The following is a 22931-nucleotide window of genomic DNA, read 5'->3' as shown; positions in this document are numbered from 1 at the left end:
AATGTTCATCAGTAGAACACTGATTAAATAAATTATGATGCATCCCCACAATGGAATATTCTGCAGCTGTAAAAAATGAATAGGGCTGCGCCACATGTACTGAAACAGAATGATTTCTAAAATATATTGTTAAGTGACACCAAGAAGGGTTCAGAACATGATCCAGTGTGTGCTGGATACTACAGCTGTGTAAACGTAAAAAGATTTACTACGACGTACACACACACACATGTGCTTGAATGTACATGTGTTACTTCTCAGAGGACAGAAACTGCAATACTGGTGTCATTGCAGGAACTGAGAATCAGGGGTGGGAGGAAGACTTACTTTTTAATGGATACCTTCTCTCTTGTCTCTATTAAAATTTTGTGGTATGTGTATTTTATCCTTGTAAAAACAGGTATTTATTTGAAAAGATGAATGCACCACAATGCAGGACTATTTACAATAGTTCAATGCAGTACTATTTACAATAGCCAAAATATAGAAGCAGTCTAGATGTCCATTGACAGATGAATGCATAAAGAAGATACAGCATATAAATACAATGGAATATTAATCAGCCATAAAAAGAATGACGTAATGCCACATGTGGCAACATGGGTGGATCTAGACATTACGATATTAAGTGAAGTAACCCAGGCAGAGAAAGACAAATATCATACAATATTGCTTATATGTTTAATTAAAAAGAAAATGATGCAAATGAGCTTATATACAAAGCAGAAATAGACTCATAGACATAGAAAACAAACTTACGGTTATCAAAGGGGAAATGTAGGGGGAGGGATAAACGAGGAGTTTGGGACTGACATAAACACAGTACTCTGTATAAAAGAGATAACCTACAAAGACATATGGTACAGCACAGGAAACTATACTCAATATTTTCTAATAACCTAGAATGTGAAAAAACAGGTATAAGTGAATCATTCTGCTGTACACGTGAAACTAACATTGCAAATAAAGTATACTTCAATTAAAAAATAAATGGAAAAAAGGTTATTTAGATATTAATTATCTACTACTTGCCATGTACCATGACACAAATTATAGATACAAAAATGAACTAGAAATATGTGTTGCACTGCACATCACTTAGTGATGCGCTAAGCTCATCACTTAGAGTTCTCCTTCTAATCTGCATTAACTTGCTAGTGATCTCCAGCTTCATAAACTGATGACCTTCACATTTATATCTTTAGCCCCTATCTCTTCCCTGAACTGCAGTCTTGGATACTTAATCACCTACTCAAGAATTCCACTTGTTTGTTGAGTACGGCATCTCAAATTGGATGTGACCAAGACTGATCCCAATCTTCAGCCCAACTAGTAGTGACAACTCAGGCCAGAATCTTGAAGTCCTTTTTGATTCCTCTCTTTCTCTCAAATGCTCAACAGTTCTGTTAGCTGTATTTTTTAAATATATGCAAAATTTCAGCTTACCATTTCTCAGCTTCTCCATCCCCATGAGCTAATATAAGACATGAAGATTTCTTGTGTGAATTACTGCATAACCTCCTAACTCACAAGTTCCCAAACTTCTCAGTCATAGTAGGCTTATGTTCCAGTACTTTTTTTCATGGCTCCGTTAGGTCAAAAGAAATACCTAACATTTCCAAGTAGTAAGGAGTTAGGTCCATATAAACTAATAAGTGTTTATGTCTTAACTTAAAATGAACAGGAAACCACATAACTTCTCTAACCTTGTCAACAAATTAGATACCACCTTCCTCCTTTCCTGTTTCACACTGATTTTCACACAGTATTTGCTATTTTATCACAGCGAAGGCTTTGCAGAGATATGACATTGTTACAATGTGACATAGCACTATTAATACTGAAGCTGTGAACTACCTCCAGCTAGCATTTCATGGGGTGTCTGACAGATGTCACTGTATTTAAAAAAAACCCAAAATTTAAAAATCACAAACTTAACATCTGGAGGCACGCCTGTGAGTTTGCTGAGGTTCTGCATGGTATTTCAGTGCATGATTTGAGAACCACGGTCCTGCCTGGTCTCGCCACCCTGCTACTCTCTTGTTTCTTATAGACTGTTTTCAGTAGAATAGCCAGTGTGATCCACTGTTGTTTAGTCACAAAGTCATGTCTGACTCTTTTGCAACCCCATGGTCTGTAGCCTGCCAGGCTCTTCTGTCCATGGGATTTCCCAGGCAAGAACACTGGAGTGGATTGCCATTTCCTTCTCCAGGGGATCTTCCCCATCCAGGGCTTGATCCTGTTTCTCCTGCATTGCAGGGGATTCTTTGCTGCTGAGCCATTGGGGAATCCCAGCGTCATCCATTCCTCTATTTAAGTCCCTCCAATTCCTTCCCAACCTCTACAATGGAATGCAGGGTCCTACACATGCATATCCCACTCCCCCACCAACTCTCTGCCTCTTTGACCTTTTCTCCTACTTCACTTCCTCTTGTTCATTTCACTCCAGTTACAGTGGCTTCTGAGCAGACACGCTCCTATCTCAGGGTCTTTGCTCTTTCTCTTGCTCTCCTTGGGAAATTCTTCCTCCAGATAACTACATAGCGTGTTCAGTACCTCCTTCTTCAGGTCTTAATTGACATACACAAACATTACCTTCTTTTTTTTTAAATTGATTATTTTGTAATTGAAGCATAGTTGATTTACAATATTGTGCTAGTTTCAGGTATATAGCAAAGTGATTTGGTAATACATATATAGAAGAATCTAACTATAATCATTTCCCATTACAGTTTATTACAATATATTGAATACAGTTCCCTGTGCTAAACAGTAAATCCTTGTTCATCTATTTCATATATAGTAGTGTAAACCTGTTAATCCAAAATTCCTAATTTATTCCTTCTGCCTTTCCCTTTGCTAACCATACATTTGTTTTCTATGTCTATGAGTCTGCTTCTGTTTTGTAGGTATGTTCATTTGCACCATTTTTTAGAACCATACATAAGTGATATCATGTAAGATTTGTCTTCTCTGTCTTACTTCACTTAGTATGCTAATTTCTAGGCCCATCCATGTTGCTGCAAATGGCATTACTTCATTTTTGATGGCTGCGTAGTAGTCCATTTTCTTCACTCATTCATGTGTTGATGGACACTTAAGTTACTTGTATGTCTTGGCAGATGATTGTAAACAATGCTGCAGTGAATACTGGGGTACATGTGTCTTTTTGAATTAGGGCTTTCATCTTTTCTGGATATGTGCACAGGGATGGGATTGCTGGATCACATGGTAACTCTATTTTCAGTTTTTTTTTAAGGAAACTCCATACTATTTTCCAGAGAAATGCTACCTTATTAATGTAGCTTTTCCTAACAACCTTGTTTGTAATTATATCCCTTACCCCTGTATTCTTTAATCTCCTTCTCCTGCTTTGTTCTTTGTGTGGCCTAAACATGGACACACACACACACAGCCGTGTGTGTATATATGCTTATATTTGACTCCTCTAGAAAGCAGATGCAGAGACAGAACTAAATGTGTACAGTGTCAATTTTTACATGTATATAGAGGGTTAGGGTTAGTGTTGGGGTTAGGGTGAGGTAAGTAAAGTGACTTTTCAAACCCGCAACTGGTAACAGAGCTCAGTGCAGACATCTGAGGGGTCTTTCTTTCCATTAGCCCTTGCTATAAAGTGACACATTCAACAGTGTTAACTCCTCACCGTGATGACATCAGCCTAGAGAATAAAATCAGGTGAGGGACCATGCCATAAGGATACTGGAAGAGCTTAGTAAAATTAGACTATGGATAAGCTTAGAAGTTTTAAAATCAAACAGATACTTAAGAGAGTAGACACAAGTCTGTAATATGTTTATGCTGCATGAAGACTAAATTGCTTTACAGTGACTAAGATAATTCTGAAACGATGTGCATGTTGATTTATTATACCTGCTGTAAAGCAGAATAGTTCCAATTAAATTAAGCAAAAACCTCTCCTCTATCTTCTGTCCTTTAGTGATGTTCCTTTCTCAATGGATTTTCAGTCCTTGATCAGAACATTCATTTCATTCATGCCAAGTCTTCCTGTTCATCCAGTATATTAACCAGACTTAGCTGGTGAGGATGCTTAGAGACTTTTTTTTACCCAGGTTAAAATGACCCCATCAGATTTCAAGGCATTTCTACTCTTCATTCATTTATTCAACAAATATCTATTAAGTACCTATTATATATCAGGCATTCTTCTGAAACAAGTTAGTCAAAAATCTCTGCCCATATGGAGTGTATATTTTAGTTAAGGACACAAATAAGATAAAAAAAATATTACTGTATTACTGTGTACAGTGTCTATACATATATATATGTATATATGTGCATATATGTACACATGCATATGTACACATACATATACACACACTACTCAGATCTCTTTTTGAGAGAGAACCCACTACCAGGAATGTCAACAGCAGGCTCTATCTGCTGCCCTTTTCCCAAGGATCAGCTGTGGTGTTCCCGTGAAGCCACTCTCCACCTGAGATAGTCCAGTGACTGAGCACAGCGAGGGCCCTAGACTCAGCCCCACCCTCTGCAGAACGTCCCCCTGGGGTCCTTGCTGACCTGGCTGAGACGATCTGTACTGGAGTCTGAGAGTTCTCCCAAACACCCCTCCTTCCTCTCTCCTTTCACAGACATCAGACCTGTATTACAATCTGAAGATCTTTCCTGCCTACTGCTGCTTTCTCTCCCTTTTATCTTCCATGGGCTCTTTCCCAAATAATCTCTTTAGGCTGATGTCATCAAAGTGAGGAGTTTGAGGAGTTAACACTGGTGAATGTGTCACTTTATAGCAAGGGCTAATGGAAAGAAGGAAATGGCAACCCACTCCAGAATTCTTGCCTGGAAAATCCCATGAACAGAGGAGCCTGTTGGGTTACAGTCCATGGGGTTGCAAAGAGTCTGACATGACTGAGCATGCACACACCCAAGCCTAATCACCTCCCCAAAATTCCTATCTCCTAATACTAATACCCAGAGAAGGCAATGGCACCCCACTCCAGTACTCTTGCCTGGAAAATCCCATGGACGGAGGGGCCTGGTGGGCTGCAGTCCATGGGGTCGCTAGGAGTCGGACACGACTGAGTGACTTCACTTTAATGGAAAGAAAGACATCTCAGATGTCTACACTGAGTTCTGTTACCAGTTGAGGGTTTGAAAAGCCACTTTACTTACCTCAATATTCTAAGATTTAGACTGGTCTTTCTGTTATTTTCTCCCATATTAATGGGCAAAATATCTTGCAATATATCTTCCTACTTTGGTAGAAACTGAGGGTGATTCTTATGGATCTTTAACACAAAAGCACAGTCTATTCACTTAATTACCATCTTTATCCATCAGTGTCCCAAACCAGAAACTGTAACCAAGAATGACTCCAGCTCTGAGGAGAGGTGAGCCATAAATAAATGTTTTGGTTCTGTGAGAAATGAAGCAGAGGATGCCAGGAAATATCCCTGTGGGAAATTTCAATTGCATGTGACAGAATGCTTTGAAAATAATCATAAAGTTGACCAGTGAAAAAGCAAATGACATCACATACTTGTAATAGGACTATTGTTGTCATCGCCTGGGGTCCATGACAGCTGAACACTCCTGTCCAGTTGATCTGTCAATTCTAAATCAAAGGGAGGATTTGGGACATCTGTAGATCAAACACATACATCATAGTTAACCATCCGACCTTGAGGGTCTCCGTTACTTGTGCTACTATTCACAGAGTGGACTCTTAAAGACACAGAGCACGTAATGGCCAATGAGCATGCAACCGAAAGGAAATGAAAACAGCTGAGGCTGCTGGGAACGCACACACCATCCAGGAGAACCCCTCGTTGAGCTCTGCTTGTATCTTTTTCAAATGAAACTAAGTCCCTTGTCACCAAAGCCAGTGGAATGGACACGTATGGTTCTCCAGCACTCTCAGTGTGTGTCTTTTCATAAACATAGACGAGCACAAACAGAAACAGTAATATGGAAGCTGAATTTCTAGCAAATGGGAAACAGAGAATGGCAAACGCTGAAAAACAAAATACAGGTAAATGCATGTACTGTTAAAAGAAGCTGCAAATATTCTTTCTGAAACATGCTAAACTACAGATTTGGGGGCACTTGAAGAATATTCATATTTTTAAGGGAATTATAAAATTGATGCTATGCAGCTAGCCCTCAGCATGCATACCTTATGTGCATGCTCAGTACTCGTCAGGCATATGGGGAGGTGTGTTTATTCTCAGAGGACACCGGGGTATAGACACCTGTTGGGATGAAGGTGTCCCAGAAGCATGTCTGCCTCTTCTAATGGTGCACTTGAAATCCAGAGAGTTAATGTTCCCCTTGGGTCTTTTCCTGACCTTACTCTTGGCAGTACCTCTGGCTCTTGGACAAACCAGAAGCCATATAAAAATGTAAGCACTTCTTTGATATTAGTAAAGAAGCAGTAAATGTCTATAAAGGACAGCTATTCTATAGTATAATTCATGGTATCTGTAAAATCCAGCTGAGTTTCTGCCACAAAATTAATTTTTGTATTTAACACTGAAAAAAGATGAGGGTTCTTCAGTCAAAAAGATTTCTGGAAAAAAATTCTGATTTATTTTTCCAACTCAGAAAAATCAACATGATATGGAAGTGTCCTCTTTTTTGTCTATCTTTAGTGATTTATCTCCTGTGAACACAGTGAATTGGTGGTTTTCTCCGACACAAAGGTCAAATGTTGTTCTAGACATCCATTGTTTTCCTACGTAAATTTCTTGAAAAGGGAACCCCCAAACAACATTTAGCTTTCCAAAACAACTTTTAATAGATTGAAAATCTAATTTTTGGAATGATATATGAAATTGCTTTTCCTGTCTGTAAAAGGTGGACAATAGCTTTTGAAAAGCACTATGCTACTTTACAAAGAAATGATATCAAAGAGGGACTTTCATTAAATTCAACGACTTTGTAATAACACATGAAATACTTGGAATTGAGTGGCAATATATGCAGTGAGAAGTTCCAGGGTTACAATGGAAAAATGATTCACAGCAGTAAATGGACAACACAGCTGAACATCTGACAGAGCCCCTTTCCTTAAAGAAACACAAGGACGTGATGGAGATAAGAAAGTAAAGGAATTTTTCTGCACGTGTGAAATTGTTCAAAAGAAAACAGAGAAAAAGGACTCATATTAGTTTACCGTAAATGGGAGCTGGAGTTGGAGTAGGAGCTAGAAAGGACAGTAATATAAACGATTTTAATCAAAATTAGTAATGGAAAGATATACGATAGCACAAAAAGACAGAGACTGAACATGATTAAGATTATAAAACTGAGCCTTATGTTTAGCTGCAAGGCATGGCATTGATAAACATACAGGAACAATTTGGGGGTAAAACCTCTTCAGTTTTAAATAAAAGTAGATTAACTGCTCTATCTTATAAAAATATCACTAATACGCATAACCACCATTTTAATTCCAGTGCTGCTACAGGGTATATTTATGCTGGAATTATTTCCTCAAAGGACTCTTTCAAAAAAGATCTGGGTATTTCACTCACCTATAAAACGGTAAAACTGTAACAAGAAAATAGTTACAATTGACAATTTTTCCTTTCAATCCTAAAACAGGGCAGCCAGTTGTACTACACGTGTTTTAGTTCTTACCGACAACGCTAAGCACAGCGCTGGCCGAAACGTTGTCCAGAGTTGTGTTGGCCACACATGTGTAGGTCCCACCATCATCATCGTTGACATCAGCGACCACCAAACGGTCCTTGTCAACGGTGAACCTGCAATATCACACGTTCAGAGCGGCTGAAATGGACACCCAGCCACACCCCATAACCATTTTACTGGCACGAAAACAACAGTGAATTTGATAGAAGGGAAAGACGATAAAGACTAGCAGCACACCAGAGTGAAAATCCTGTACAATACATGTCACTTTGATAATGATTATAGTTGGAAAATATTTTGAATGAATGAGAAGCTTGTTTTGAAATGATGACAAGTCCTCTGGTCCAGTGGGTTTTAACCATGCCTCTGGAGTTTTAGGCACTTCCTCAAGACCAGGGGCTGAGGTGGGGGCAGTTCCAGTTATCCTGACTAAAGGGCTTTCCTATGGCTTCTGCGACTACCACTCATCCAGCTCAATTTTTAACAAAGTGCATATTTTTTAAAAAGTTATAATTATTGTTGTTTATTTTTCATTGGAGTATATATACTTGATGTTTCATGTATACAGCAAAGTGATTCAGTTTTATTTTTTAAATATATATATTTAAAATATATATATAGTCTTAAATATATTTAGTCTTACTAAATATATTTACTTAAATATATATAGTCTTCTCTGGTAGCTCAGACGGGAAAGTGTCTGCCTACAATGTGGGAGACCCGGCTTCAATCCCTAGGTCGGGAAGATCTCCTGGAGAAGGGAATGGCAACCCACTCCAGTATTCTTGCCCTCCCCTCAAAAAAAAGGAGCTCAAAGAAATATTTTTGGGACTTCCCTGGTGGCTCAGATGGTATACATCCATATACATATATACATATACATATTCTCTTTTTCAGATTCTTTTCTGTTATAGGTTATTCTAAGATGCTGAATATAATTCCCTGTACTACACAGTAGGTTCTTGCTGTTCATCTATTTTACATATAGTAGTGTGCATCTGTTAATCTCAAATTCCCAATTTACTCCACTCCCATCCCTTTCACCTTTGGTAACTGTAAGTTTGTTTTCTAAAAGTCTGTGATTCTATTTCTGTTTTATAAATAAGTTCATTTGTATCATTTTTCTAGATTCCATATATAAGTGATATCATATGGTATTTTTCTTTGACTTACTTCACTTAGTATGATAATGTCTAGATCCATCCATGTTGCTGCAAATGGCATTATTTCATTCTTTTTTATGGCTAAAGAATTCATCATTTACTGCAGAAACTTTGTATCGTTTTTCTATATGCATAATTTACAATAGGAGAAATGATTTGCAATAGAAGAAAATAAATGCAAACAATACCAATCAGGTTTATCACTAGAAACAGGAAGATTTAGATCACCAGTCACTAAGAAGAGCTTTCTAGAAGTTTCTTGTAAGTTTCTTGTAAGCATGACAGTTTACCCAGTAGGTCAAAAATCTATGCAAATAGGATTCATGCATGGTTTTAATGAAGCCACATAAATCATTAACTGCATTCACAGGGGATTTCCAAGCTAAACCTTTAGCTAACTTAGTCCAATGGTCATTTCTTCATACTTCCTTCTCATCTTTATCAATTCAGATCCCAGAGATAAAACTGACCAGTTGAAGCACAGAACTAGATGGAAACCCTGGGCACAGAAAAGGCCACATAGTTCTTCTAAGGAACATTTACAGGCAAGAGGGCACCATTAAGGCACAGTTGAAAAAAAGCCACAGAAACCATTTCTACCAGCAGATAGCATTCCTTCCCACTGGGGTGACTGTAGCCCCCCTGTATCTGCTCAAATTCTCCCGTTCAACTGTGTACCCCATCAAACCCACCTGAAAATGGGCATGACCTTTCCTCCATTCCAAGCTAGAGGAATGCAGCATGCTCAGGCTCTTTCAAATTCTTTACTTGTTTTATTTTTCTCCTCCTCCTTCTATTGGCTTTAGGTAAAATGAAAAGAAAACTCCCCTTCCAAATAAAAACTAGAGTCCTGTAAAATACTGATGAGGATTCAGGCACACTCTGATGATTAAAGAGATCACATTTCTGCTTATTTGTAAAAGGGAATGAAAACATCTGTTGAGACTGCACTGTACATGGCAGAAAACAATGGACATTGTCCAAGATCTGAAAGGAATTTTTGCATCCTGAATTACATAGTACACCAACATACAAAAATAGACAACATTCTCAGGGTCTTATTTCCATAACTTGATACCTTTCTAGGTCTGAACAATATACAGCAAGGAAAGGAAAATGTATATCTACTTTGAAGAGAGAGCAGAAACTTTAAAAGCGTAATCATTAAGTCACTATACAGGGACTTCCCTGGCAGTCCACTGGTTAAGACTTTGCCTTTCATGGCCGGGGGGTGAGGGTTCAATCCCTGCTTGGGGAGCTAAGATCCCACATGCCTCAAGCAAAAAACATGGAATAGAAATGATATTGTAACAAATTCAATAAAGGCTTTAAAAATGGTCCATGTCAACAAATCTTCCAAAAAAGTCACTATACAGTAAACTTCTAGTTCAAGAGTAGCTTAAAGAGAGAAGGATGAGAAAGGAAAGGCATTGTCTTCAAATACCTTCCATCATTGGGCAGCTCCCCATGGTCTTTGAGCCACATGACAGTGGGGATTAAGGTGTGATCGTGTTTCACTTTGCATTCAAAGGACACAGTGCTCCCTCTTTGCACAACTGCATATTCAGGCTGTTTAATGATCCTTGTTGGATCTGAAATGGAAAGTTACTGTTATCCATTGCCAAAGCTGGAGAACTTAACAAAATCAAAATACAGAGAACAGACTTGTGGTTGCCAAGGCAGAGGAGGGTGGGGGAGGGATAGATTGGAAGTTTGGGATTAGCAGATGCAAAATATTACATATAGGATGGATAAACAACAAGGTTCTACTGTGTAGCACAGGGAATTATATCCAATATGTTGTGGTAAACCACAATGGAAAAGAATATGAAAAAAAGTATGTACATATACACATATGTACATATATATATATATATATATATATATATATATAAAACTGAATCACTTTGCTGTACAGCAGAAATTAGCACAACATTATAAATCAACTATACATCAATAAAATAATTTTTTTTAAAAACCTGGAGAATTTGCTCAAAGACACATAATACATAAAAAAATGTTTGCCACCTTGCCTCACCTTTGATTTCCAGGTGAACATCATTATTTGCCATTCCTAACTTATTCCGTGCGACACATGTATAGGTTCCTGTACTGTCCTTCTGGGCCACAGGAATTTCCAAAGTTCCATTTTCATGTAAAACATAAATATCTTCACGAAGAGCACTCCCTTTAGCGCCCTTAAACCTTCATTATGAAAACCGTCATAATGAGAAAAACACATCATAGTTTGAAGTCAGACATAAAATGCCCTGTTCAAGGTCAACACATCATGATCTGCATTACCAGATGATGCTCACAGACTTCAAGTCTGTGTAAGCATACTGCATGCGTGTGAGTCAGGGGGGTTGGGGTGAGGGGGTCAATGCAAAGAGAGGATGTCAAACTGGAGAACTCAGTGATAAATGGTGCTTAAAGAATGAGGGTGATAATACTAAATACTTAAGTGATAATTTTCATTATGAGAGATTCATAATTTAATAATCACATTATTATTTTATCTCTAATAAATGAAAAAACAGACAAAATAAAGACTGCTCCTTTGACCTTTTCCTCCTACAGTGATGTGTCTGTAACTCCATCTGCAGAGATTTCAACATCAAGGTTACAAGGGTTGTACTTTTGAGAGTATAAATAGAAAAATATTCAGAGAGGAAAAAGAAACAAGCATACATGTAAAGTACATCTACATTCAGCTTCTGGGCTAGCATCAAGAGAAGTGAAGATGGACTCACAGACTTAGAGAATGAACTTATGGTTGCAGGCGGAAGGGATAGTTAGGGAGCTTGGGATGGGCTTCCCTAGGGGCTCAGACCGTGAAGGATCTGCCTGCAATGTGGGAGACCTGGGTTTAATCCCTAGATTTGGAAGATCCGCTGGAGGAGGGAACAGCTACCCACTCCAGGATATTTGCCTGGAGAATCTCATGAACAGAGGAGCCTGACAGGTCCAGGGGTTGCAAAGAGTCGAACAAGACTTGGGATGGACACGTGCACACTGCTATATTTAAAATGGATAACCAACAAGAACCTACTGTATAGCACATGGAACTCTGCTCAATGTTATATGGCAGCCTGGATGGGAGAGGGGTCTGGGGGAGAATGGATACATGTATATGTATGGCTGAGTCCCTTTGCTGTCCACCGGAAACTATCACAACATTGTTAATTGACCATACCCCCTGCACAAAATAAAAAGTTCAGAAGAAGAAGTGAGGAGGGATGAAAAGAAGTGTAAGACTAAGCATTAACTCTTCTCCTTTGCTAGGAAATTTTCTGCATAAGCATCCATGTTTGTGTTTTAATCCAATACCTGGCTTTAATCTCACAGTAAGAAGTAGAGCCCCACAGTGTCTGCCAGCTGACAGAGGATCCTTAAATGAATGTTCCAATTTTCTTTCACTCATTCTTTCTGACCGGTTGCCTCTCTTGGCCTTGTCTCTTTCAGCTCAGGCTAAAGCAAGCTGGGAGGATGAATAGGACTAGTACCAAGAGGGATACGTGAAATGGAATGGTCTAAAGAGGGAGTGAAAGACACGGGGGGAGCTTGGCTGGACGCAAGCCAGCATGCTCAGTGGGAGGGGAACACTGCTAATAGCAAATTCTGTTTTTAAGCTTACGGACCCTGCTCTCACCTCAGATGATACTTTTATGATCAAGGAATGTCCCTCAACCTATCTCTCCAGCCATCATTCATGACATCCCAGGTGACATCGTGGCACTGTAATTTTAATTTTTTTTTCAAAAACATTTATATATCCCTCTAGGGTGGACAAAGCATACTGCCAAGAAGATTATCCATGTGACAGTATTTAGCACGGAGCAAGTCATTAATAAATATTTGTGAATACATTTAATAATTAATAAGATGATGGATTCTTCCCTGCTTTTTCTCCTATCTGTGCTCTGACTAAAACCCTACATACTGAGAAATTTGAAAGCTCTAGCAAATGTAAATATGACAAACAGACAGGACCACTACTTACCACTCGATGGTAGGCAGAGGAGACCCAAAGAAGGCACAGTCCAGTAAGGCAGGTCTGTTTGCAATGACCTGATAGAGTGTGTTTGCAGATGTAAGGATTCGTGGTGGCTCAGCTAAAAATGTCGTGAAAAGGTAAAGTAAATATTAAGATAAAATAAACATTTAGGCCCACTGTGCATTTCTGCATCTTTTTAAGGTCATTAGAGTTCATAGTAAGGCACAGCCAATGTATCTCTCCCCTTACGTTCTCAGGCAGGTATGACCCTCCTGGTCACTCAAGGTGGAAAAACACAAGTTTTCTCCCTCTGTCTCACGTTTGCATCTTACTCAGGCATAGTTTGTGATAACTGATTTCTTTATATCTCCTACTATACTGTGAGTTCCTTATAGGCAAGGAATGGAACTTTTTACTGTCTTCTTTCCATAAATCAGCACAGTATCTGGCACAAAATAATGACTAAATACATTTTTGTTGAATGGCCCATCAGAACACACAAGTTGGCAGAAAAAAGCAGAATGCTGAATGACCCAAAACACAACCAGAATCTGAACTGCTTCCTGTACATCCATCAACATCGTGATGGCTCAGCTCTTCACGTGATTTTACTGACCTTCGTTTCAAGCATGAAGGAAAAAATACCATATATTGGTTGGCTTCCTGATCTTAATTCTATTTGAAAGGGAGCCTACTCCACTTAAAGAGTTGAAATATAATTCCTTGGTATCATAAAAACCATTCTCATATAAATTTTACATCTAACAAATCTGGTATTTTAGTCATTTTTGTTTCATAAGGGAAATATAATGTTCACAAAAACCAACCACTTCAGAACATTTATGTCACAGTTTTCTAAACATATCAATATGAATTGCTAAATAAATGTACATCTGTGACTTAGATCAATGCTAAACATTATGATTAACGCCTGATTTTCAAAAATCAGAATCATGAAATTTTCATTTGACTTGTCAGTTTCTAAGGATGGTACAATAGTTACATTCAGTTATTAAGAGCAAACCAATGCTCTTTTCCTTTTGAGAGGTTTGACACAATGTAACCATCAGATTGTATCTTATCTATCTTCCTATATCCCTTCCAGCTCCAAGTTCTATGCCACTGCACAGCAGATGCATAATGTATTTCTGCTGAAAGAATGAAAAACAACAATGGTCATTAATTGAATTTGCCGTGTCTTTAATAAAGGGAGAGCTTACCCAGCACATTTACAAATGCATTTGCCAGTAAATATCCATATTCGTTAGAGGCATTGCACTGATACACTGCACTTGATCTTTCTTGAACTTTGGAAAAAATAATGGTGTCACCATCTATTTTTCTGCTGGGGTCATCAGGGGCAACTGTTTGGATATAAAAACAAAAAGTATACTTTCATTCCTATTTACTTAAAAGATGTACAACTTGAGGTCTAATTTAGAGTAAGCAGAAGACTGATCTAGGTATATATGCAGTAAGAAAGAAAACCAACAACCAGGCAGCAACCATCAATTTCCTTTCTCAGAATTTAGTTATCACTTATCAGCATGGGTATCCACTTGATATCCATTCAGTTTTAAATGGATTGATTCTTTTCAATATTATTTTGACAAGAGGTAGGAGAAAAAAACCACAAGTTAGGTGTAAATTGCAATACAAATTCAGGAAAACATTACCTTGTTCACAAAAAATTACTGTAATTTATGAGAAGGAAAGTTAATTATCCAGTGTTAATCACTCAGTTGTATTCAACTCTTTATGACCCCATGGACTATAGCCCACCAGGCTCTTCTGTCCATGGAATTCTCCAGGCAAGAATACTGGAGTGGGTTGCCATTTCTTCCTCCAGAGGATCTTCCCGACCCAGGGATCAAACTTGGGTCTCTTGCAGTGCAGGCAGATTCTTTACTGTCTGAGCCACCAGGAGGAGACAGCAAAAAGGTAGTCCAAAAATATAAAACCCTCTACATCATCTGAACTTGTATATTTTAAAAGCCTCTTACTGAAACAGATATGTAAATAAGTATAGGGTTAATTATCAAATGTGAAAATATGTATTTTCCTGCTTTGGCAATTCGGGAAGCTAAAGTAGAAATAAACTGTGTGAAATTTCTCTTAAAGGTAGAAGTTTCAGCTAAATCTCTCAAGTATCTAAAAAAATGTTAAGACCACAGTTGATTGTATCTAAAGCGGAATGGAACAAGTTGGCAATATATGAGAATTCAGTCCAATGCATGACCAACAATTTGGAAATGCCATGCTATTATACAAATATTTATTTTTGTGAACACTAAATCTTAGGGTGTAACCTTACATGGCTTTAAAAGTGCACTAAAAGGGGTATTAGGTATCTGTCTCAGCATGCTGATCAAAAACAGCTCTCAATAACAGCACCCATATATGCAATATCCCAGATAAACCATAATGGAAAGGAATAAGAAAAAAAAGTCTATCTATGTATAACTGAATCACTTTGCTGTATAGCAGAAGTTAACGTGGCATGGTAAATCAACTATACTTCAATAAAATAAATTAAAACAATAAATAATAGCACCCTTCCTCTTAAACTGCTCTTGGAACCTGAGCCACTTACTAGCCTGTACTGACATTCTAAACACCATTTCTCCTCTTTGATGACAGGAAAAGGATGGGCACCTAAGACATATTTATTACTGCCTTTAGACTCCTTTATCACTTTAAAAAGTTTCATCTGTGGATTATTAATGAAGATCAATAACAAAAGACATCACGCTAGTGTTATTCATCCTTGTTTAATCACACGTATTCAAAGCATCATGCCCACTCATTCTCATTCTGCATTAGTTGAGGCTAATGACTAATTAGTTGAGGTTGCATTACTGAGGCTGAGCAAGTTACTCTAAACTTAGTGGCTTAAAACTACACACATTTACTATCACACCATTCTGTATGTAGTTGTATGTCTGACATTCCAATCACAATTGATAGCTAACTTAGAAAATCACCTTAGTACAGCACATGGAATGCTGCTCAACGTTATGAGGCAGCCTGGATGCAAGGGGTGTTTGAGGGAGAACGAATACATGTGTATGTATGACTGGTTCCCTTTGCAGCTGACCTGAAACTATCACAATATTGTTTGCTAATTGGCTATGCCCCAATAAAGTAAGTAAGTAAGTGTTAGTTGCTCAGTTGTGCCAGACTCTTTGCGATCCCACGGACTGCGGCCTACCAGGCTCCTCTGTCCATGAGATTTTCCGGGCAAGGATACTGGAGTGGGTTGCCATTTCCTTCTCCAGGGGATCTTCCCAACCCAGGGATTGAACCCGGGTCTCCTGCACTGCAGGCAGATTCTTTACTGACTGAGCTACAAGGGAAGCCCTATACCCTAATATAAAATAAAAATTTTTAAAAATAAAAAAATCAAAAGAAAAAAAAAAAAGGAAGAAAGACTATTTTCTTAGACAGTCCAGTTACTTCAACTAGTGATGGAGTGAGCCACGGTGCTTTGAGTTGGTGGACTTCCCTGGGTCCAGTGGTTACAACTCCCTGCTCCTATTGCCTGGGCATGGGTTCGATCCCTGGTTGGGGAACTAAGATCCTGAATGCTGTGTTGTGGCCGAAAAAAAAAAAAAAAAAAGAAACAATTTGAGTTGGCACCTTAGCTCACATCCACCGTTTATGGTTCTAATGATTTCAAAATGGCCTTAAGGAGCATGTTCTTCCAACCAAAAAAAAAAAAAAAAAATACAAGTTTCAATTCCTTGGACACAGTATAGATTTCCTCAGCAGAGGAATGACATGCTACACTGGCCTAGGAAGTGGATGAGACCTGTGGCTAGCTGTCAGGTACCCTGAGAATGCAGCATCCCTCAGGGAGGCCTGTGTTCCCTGTCCTGCATTCCAAGTCTAGGATCATCTCGGCCTTGCCGGCTCACACATTCTCAGCAATGTCCTCCCACTGCCTCGGCACAGCGTGTTAGGACAGAGCGGCGTCTCTGGAGTCTCCCCTATCAATTATTCTCAGTGTTTTGGGCCCAGAAGTTGGGCTCCCTGTGCATTCTGACTGCACATGGATCCGCCAGGCAGTGGAGGGCTGGGAGTCCCTCCCAGGTCCTTGAACATATCGAGCTCTTAAAACCTACATCACTGTGTATTTAATGGGGATAGAGTTCCAGTTTTTCATGGTGAGAAAGTTCTGGAGATCTATCTCACAATAGTGTGAAAGTACTGTACTAAGTACTAAGTGAAGTCGCTCCGTCGTGTGCGACTCTTTGCGACCCCGTGGACTGTAGCCTACCAGGCTCCTCCATCCGTGGGATTTTCCAAGCAAGAGTACTGGAGTGGGGTGCCATTTCCTTCTCTGGGGGCTCTTCCCAGCCCAGGGATCGAACCCAGGTCTCCTGCATTGCAGGCAGATGCTTTACCCTCTGAGCCATCAGGGAACTGTACTCTTAAAAATGATGAAGACGGCAAATTTTCTGTTATGTGTGTGTGTGTTTTTAACTGAAGTATAGTTGATTTACAATGTTGTGCCAACCTCGATATACAGCAAGTGACTCAGTTTTACACGTATGTACATTCTTTTTAAAATAATTTTTCTATACTGCTTTATCCAGGAGATTGGATAGAGTTCCCTGTGCTGACAGTAGGACCTGTTATGTGTTTTTTCAACCACAGTAAAAAGTTACCTCGCCACGAACATGGAAGACCAGCTCAACTCACAAAGCCAGTAGGACCATCTTCCCCTGGTGGGGGTTCATCAAGCAGAACGTACACCATTTAGAACAGCTTTTATGTAGCCCACGGCTTGTTTTTTTCCCTGCTCTCAACCCTTTACAATTTTTTTTTTTTTCTTTAACTTGAGAGGCCTCTGAGTGTATCTGCCTTATTTCTGCTAAATGGAGCAGCCTCCCAATATTTATTTTTGGTGATGTATTTAGGAATCAAATAACCCCTCTAGGTAAGAGTAATAAGAGTAAAGAAGCACATATTTCTCCATGGGGGTTTGGTCTACCAGCCAAATGCTGGTTTGGTTTTCCTTGAGTACTTACTAAAGAAACACCAGCAAACCCGGGACCATCACAGTGACATACGCGAGCTCAGCAGGTACTGGACAAAAAATGAAACCACTGGTGCAGAGAGATTTGAAGCCTTTGAATTCTGTGCCCTGGCTACTGAGTGGGAGTAACTCTCCAGTATCTAAACCCAAATTGCCCAAAGAAATAATAATTAATTCCAGGAATACCAACTTCGGTTGCTATACATGCACACTGGATGAAGACACTTAAGAGCACAGACATGACCACTGTACAAAGCCCCAGAGGTGAGGTTCAGAACTGGGCTGACAGTCTTCCAATCATACTTTCTTTTATTCTACCCTTCCTGACATGGCTGGCCAAAACCATGAATGTTTCCAACATTTAGAAAATAAGAAAAACAATAAGTGCCACTATACAAATAAAAATTACTATCAAATTTTAAAATATTTTTGTTTCTAATGCATAGTTTTATTTTAAAAAGAGCTTCATGAAACAGACTAAGGAGAGAGAAGTATATGTATCTCTAAGATGAGAAACTAGAGACTTAGTGGTTTGTTTAATGTACACTTACTGCTCAGATTTCCTGAGTTAGTCTCCTCTATAAACATCTCCCGAAATCTGAACAGCTGTGCATAATGTAGAACAAATCTCTGAATGAAGAGATGAATTTTCTTCATGTAGGTATTACATACCCTGTGAAGGGATGGCCACTGAGCCCTTTGGAAAAAAGATGACTTGGTGGAATCTTGGGGAGTCCTAGACCACATCTCCTTTCCTCTGACTGCTTATTATGTATCACTGTCTTTCAATCCCTCCCTCCAATATCAGCAAAATACGTAACTGTGGCAGGAGGAGGCCTTCTGTCTACTCTTATTCTCTTCATTCCATCCCCTTCTCATCTTTTAGAGAAAAGGGGACTTTTAACATAATAATAGTATGATCTTACAGATGCTCCACTTGGAAGAATCCGAGAGATCTACCTCAACTCACAAGGGGGATGATTAAAGATCTACAAGCGCTAGGCTCTCCCACTGTCTCCCAGGACAAGGTCAGGAATCTTGGTGTCCACAGCCTTGACCTTGGACATTTTCTTTCTGGTCCTGGATTCTATTTTCACACTTTCCCAGACACTGTGGGTCACACAATAAAAATTAGGAGTTCTTTTTTGGCATCAGCATCTCTGCAGCTTTCTGCAGGTGGTTTCAAACATATTTTATGCAAATTCCATATTTAATACTTTTTTTTTTTTTTTTTTTGCTTCAAGGAAAGTTTAAAGTAACCTGGCCAGTCCTAGGGGGATAGAGCTTTGAAAGACATTGAGATTAGGGCCCTGACTCTTTCTGAATAAATTCTTCCAGTTTTGTAAAACAGTAGGTGCCAGGTCTTAAACGCACAGTCACAAACCAGCAACACTATATTTTGCTAACAAAACCCAAGTCTGACCCTTTCCTGTTCTGACCCACTTTCTCCTTTTGTTGGCAGCCAGAACCTACAGAGGTGGGGGCGAGGTTGGGGGGAAGAGAGTGATACATCAGGTGACTGTCTACACATCAGGAGTGGGGAGGTATCTGGTACTGTGGTCCTCTGATAATGTTCTCTGTTGCATGGTGCCTGGTGGGGAGGTCAGGCTCCTGGCGGGATGCCGCACTATGATGCTGCAGAAGCACAGCTGTTCCTGCCCCCGTCGCTCAGCAACTGGTCCAGCCAAGGTTTCTGCAACCTCCTAGGGAGAAGGTGTCAGCAAGCCAGCCTGTGCTCCCAGCTAAACTTTGAGGTCTACTCTGGCTCCCCCTTTAATCCTTACCATGCCGATTCTGTGTTATATACTGTAGCAGATCTTGCTCTCTCCTGCCTTCTCCTGTCTCTCTGCCATCCTTCACTGATGAATGTATCTGTGGGTTGCAAACTCAGCACACTATAGATGACAAGCCACAGTCTCTTGCTTCCAGAATGTCCCCAAACCTCGGTTCTATTCAGAGGCCTCTGAATTAACAGGTAAATTATCAAGCAGGGCGGACAGGGGAGAGGCAGGAGACTCCTCAAACTTCTACAGATATTTGGACAGTTTTCTTCTTCATTTACTCCCTATCTTGGATCAGGGAGGTCAGTGCAAGGAGGGGGCATATAGAGTTCACTTTAACTAGCTGTTTAAGACTCAGTGTCTCAAATGAAATTATTTACAGAAAGACTCACAGACATAGGTAACAGACTTACAGGTGGGGAGCACTGGGGATATGGATTGGGAATTTGGGATTAGCAGATGTAAACTATTACATTTAGATTAGATACGCAATAAGGTCCAACTGTTGAGCACAGGAAACTATATTCAATATTCTGGGATAAATCGTAACAGAAAAGAAAATGAAAAAGAATGTATATACATGTATAACTGAATCACTCTGTTGTACAGCAGAAATTCACACATTACAAATCAACTATTCATGAATACAATTAAAATTTTTTTAAAAATTGAACATTGAAAATTTTAAAAAATTATTTAAAAATTTAAAGAACAGACTTAGGGTCTAGCCAAGAAGTCATTCACCAGAAGCCGTAGACAGACCAGTGGCTGAGAGTGGGGGTGGGGAACTGTACTGCCCCTGCCGTGCCCTCCTGCAGAGAGCTGTGAGTCCCCACCAGGTGCCTCAAACCTATCAGCTTTCAATTCTGAGATTACAAACAGTAATCCATGTATTTTTAGTTGGGCCTCCAGATGTGAAGGAAGACACCTCCCAGGGACACTTCTCATCAGTTCAGTTCAATTCAGTCACTCAGTCATGACTGACTCTTTGTGACCCCATGGACTGCAGCATGCCAGACCTCCCTGTCCATCACCAACTCCTGGAACTTACTCAAACTCATGTCCATCAAGTCGGTGATGCCATCCAACCATCTCATCCTCTGTCATCCCCTTCTCCTCCCACCCTCAATCTTTCCCAGCATCAGGGTCTTTTCCAATGAGTCAGCTCTTTGCATCAGGTGACCAAAGTATTGGAGTTTCAGCTTCAGCATCAGTCCTTCCAATGAATATTCAGGACTGATTTCCTTTAGGGTGGACTGGTCGGATCTCCTTGCAGTCCAAGGGACCCTCAAGAGTCTTCTCCAAAACCACATTTCAAAAGCATCAATTCTTTGGTGCTCAGCCTTCTTTATACACTTCTCATCACCTCGGTATAAACAGACAGCATCTGCTCCCGGCACTGGGTCCCTGGCTCTGCTGCCAGGCTGCATGGCATTTTCTCTTCCTACCTGTCCACCAGAGTGCCCACTCTGAGGCACACCAGAGGCAGAGGGGCCCTTGATCTGCAGGCATCGTCAACTCTGATCCCAGCTCTGCTCAGTCTCTTAAGACATACTTTGGGGATGGAAGAAATCAACTGGTTTTGAACCTGATTTGAGAGATTTTGTTCTAACTCCTTTTGCTCTGGACCCAATCAGATGATCTGGGGTTATAGCAGACAGGTTCCACTTGTCTCCAGGGACCTACACCCCATCCCCCAAATGCCAGCCTTTCATAGTTGATCCTTCCCCCAAATATTTCATTTAAAGGGGAATGTCTATGAGTGAAACTTCAAAGCTCATTTTAAAAACTGAAGTCTAGTTGACTTACAATATTATATTAATTTCAGGTGTACAACACAGTGATTCAATATTTTATAATAGATTATACTCCAAATAAATTTACGAAATACTGGCTATATTCCCTGTGCTGGACATTACACCCTTCAGTCTTACTTATGTTTTACCCAAATAGTGCAAAACTCTCAATACAGCTGGAGTTACAGATTCCCTGAGAGGCACCACCTGTGCCTCGTTTGGAAGGATCACAAGCTGAGAGAACCAGAAGAAAAGATCAGCTTCCTTATTTTATCTCCCCTAATCCCTGTGTCACTGACCCACCTACATCTCAATTTCCCTCTGCTTCTGATTGCATTCTGGCTGCTGAGCTTAAGGCTTTATCTTTTCAACATTCCCTGGCTCCCTAGTTTCCCTGCTGAGAAATGATGGATGTCCCCTCCCACTTGTCAGTTTCACGGAGGCCAGATCTCAGGGGTACGTTTAACCTTCCATAAATCGGCACAGGATCTCTGAGCTACGAAACTTCAGCTACCGAAAGCGCTGAGTATGCTCCATACCTTATTGCCATTCTGAATACATTCCTACCAGAAAACTTACTTTTTGGTTCAGGGCTTCCTTCCACTTCTCAGTTTTCACTCATATGTCCCTGAGAGTGGCAACAGCTTCCCAATGCACAACCACAAAATATTCTGCAGTTTTTCCTGATTCTGATCCTAGTTAAAATTAGGAGTAGAAATATCCAAACCCATTTGGCTGGACCCTTTAGTATCTGTGCTCTTCCAGGAACATATTTCCTTTTACAATAAACACAGGCTGTCTGATTCTGCGCATCTGATAAAGATTGTGTTGTGTGACAAACTACTAATAAACACTCACAGAAGCTGGTATCTCACTCTACCTAGACCTGGAGCAGTAAGACCTTGATGGTGAGAATTATCAGGAACTTGGGCTGTTTAAAATCTGCCAGTATTTTTCAAATTCATCTTAGGGTGAAGACTATTTCATGAAAGCCAGTTTAATGGATCTTTTGGGTATGGGAGAGTAGAACCAATTTTTGATTCTGGCTTGGAGGCAATGAAGGGCTTCCCTGATAGCTCAGTTGGTAAGGAATCTGCCTGCAATGCATGAGACCCCAGTTGGATTCCCGGGTCAGGAAGATCTGCTGGAGAAGGGATAGGCTACCCACTCTAGTATTCTTGGGCTTCCCTTGTGGCTCAGCTGGTAAAGAATTAGCCTGCAAAGCAGGAGACCTGGGTTTGATCCCTGGGTTGGGAAGATCCCCTGGAGAAGGGAAAGGCTACCCACTCCAGTATTCTGGCCTAGAGAATTCCATGGACTGCATAATATATGTATGGACTGTATAGTCCATGGGGTTGCAAAGAGTTGGACACGACTGAGTGATTTTCACTTTGGAAGGAATGAGGAGTCAAGCTGCTCTATATCGTATCTTAATTCTGAAGGTTGTCTTTAATGAATGTCTTTACAGATTATTATGCTACTGATGGGGAGGGTGAACAT

At 39.9% G+C, this 22931-nt stretch overlaps 1 protein-coding gene across 23 annotated transcripts in view; it reads right to left on the bottom strand.

Moving 5' to 3' along the window:
- Window positions 1-22931, bottom strand: part of NRCAM (neuronal cell adhesion molecule) — a 318724-nt gene that overhangs the window by 41501 nt on the left and 254292 nt on the right. For 19 of the 23 annotated variants that reach the window (XM_027539638.1, XM_027539648.1, XM_027539626.1 and 16 more), the window contains 7 exons: window positions 14034-14177; window positions 12820-12931; window positions 10855-11021; window positions 10261-10408; window positions 7642-7766; window positions 7175-7204; window positions 5540-5641 (listed from right to left, as the gene is read on the bottom strand). In XM_027539638.1, the coding sequence (XP_027395439.1) occupies window positions 5540-5641; window positions 7175-7204; window positions 7642-7766; window positions 10261-10408; window positions 10855-11021; window positions 12820-12931; window positions 14034-14177 (828 nt within the window). The remainder of the gene's footprint in view (window positions 1-5539; window positions 5642-7174; window positions 7205-7641; window positions 7767-10260; window positions 10409-10854; window positions 11022-12819; window positions 12932-14033; window positions 14178-22931) is intronic. The other 4 variants (XM_027539631.1, XM_027539632.1, XM_027539645.1 and 1 more) reach the window with 1 other exon arrangement.

This window comes from Bos indicus x Bos taurus, chromosome 4, assembly GCF_003369695.1.
Source record: "Bos indicus x Bos taurus breed Angus x Brahman F1 hybrid chromosome 4, Bos_hybrid_MaternalHap_v2.0, whole genome shotgun sequence".
Taxonomy (NCBI): domain Eukaryota; kingdom Metazoa; phylum Chordata; class Mammalia; order Artiodactyla; family Bovidae; genus Bos; species Bos indicus x Bos taurus.
Note: the sequence above shows the minus strand (reverse complement) of the source record. Positions and strands in the feature narration are given on the sequence as shown.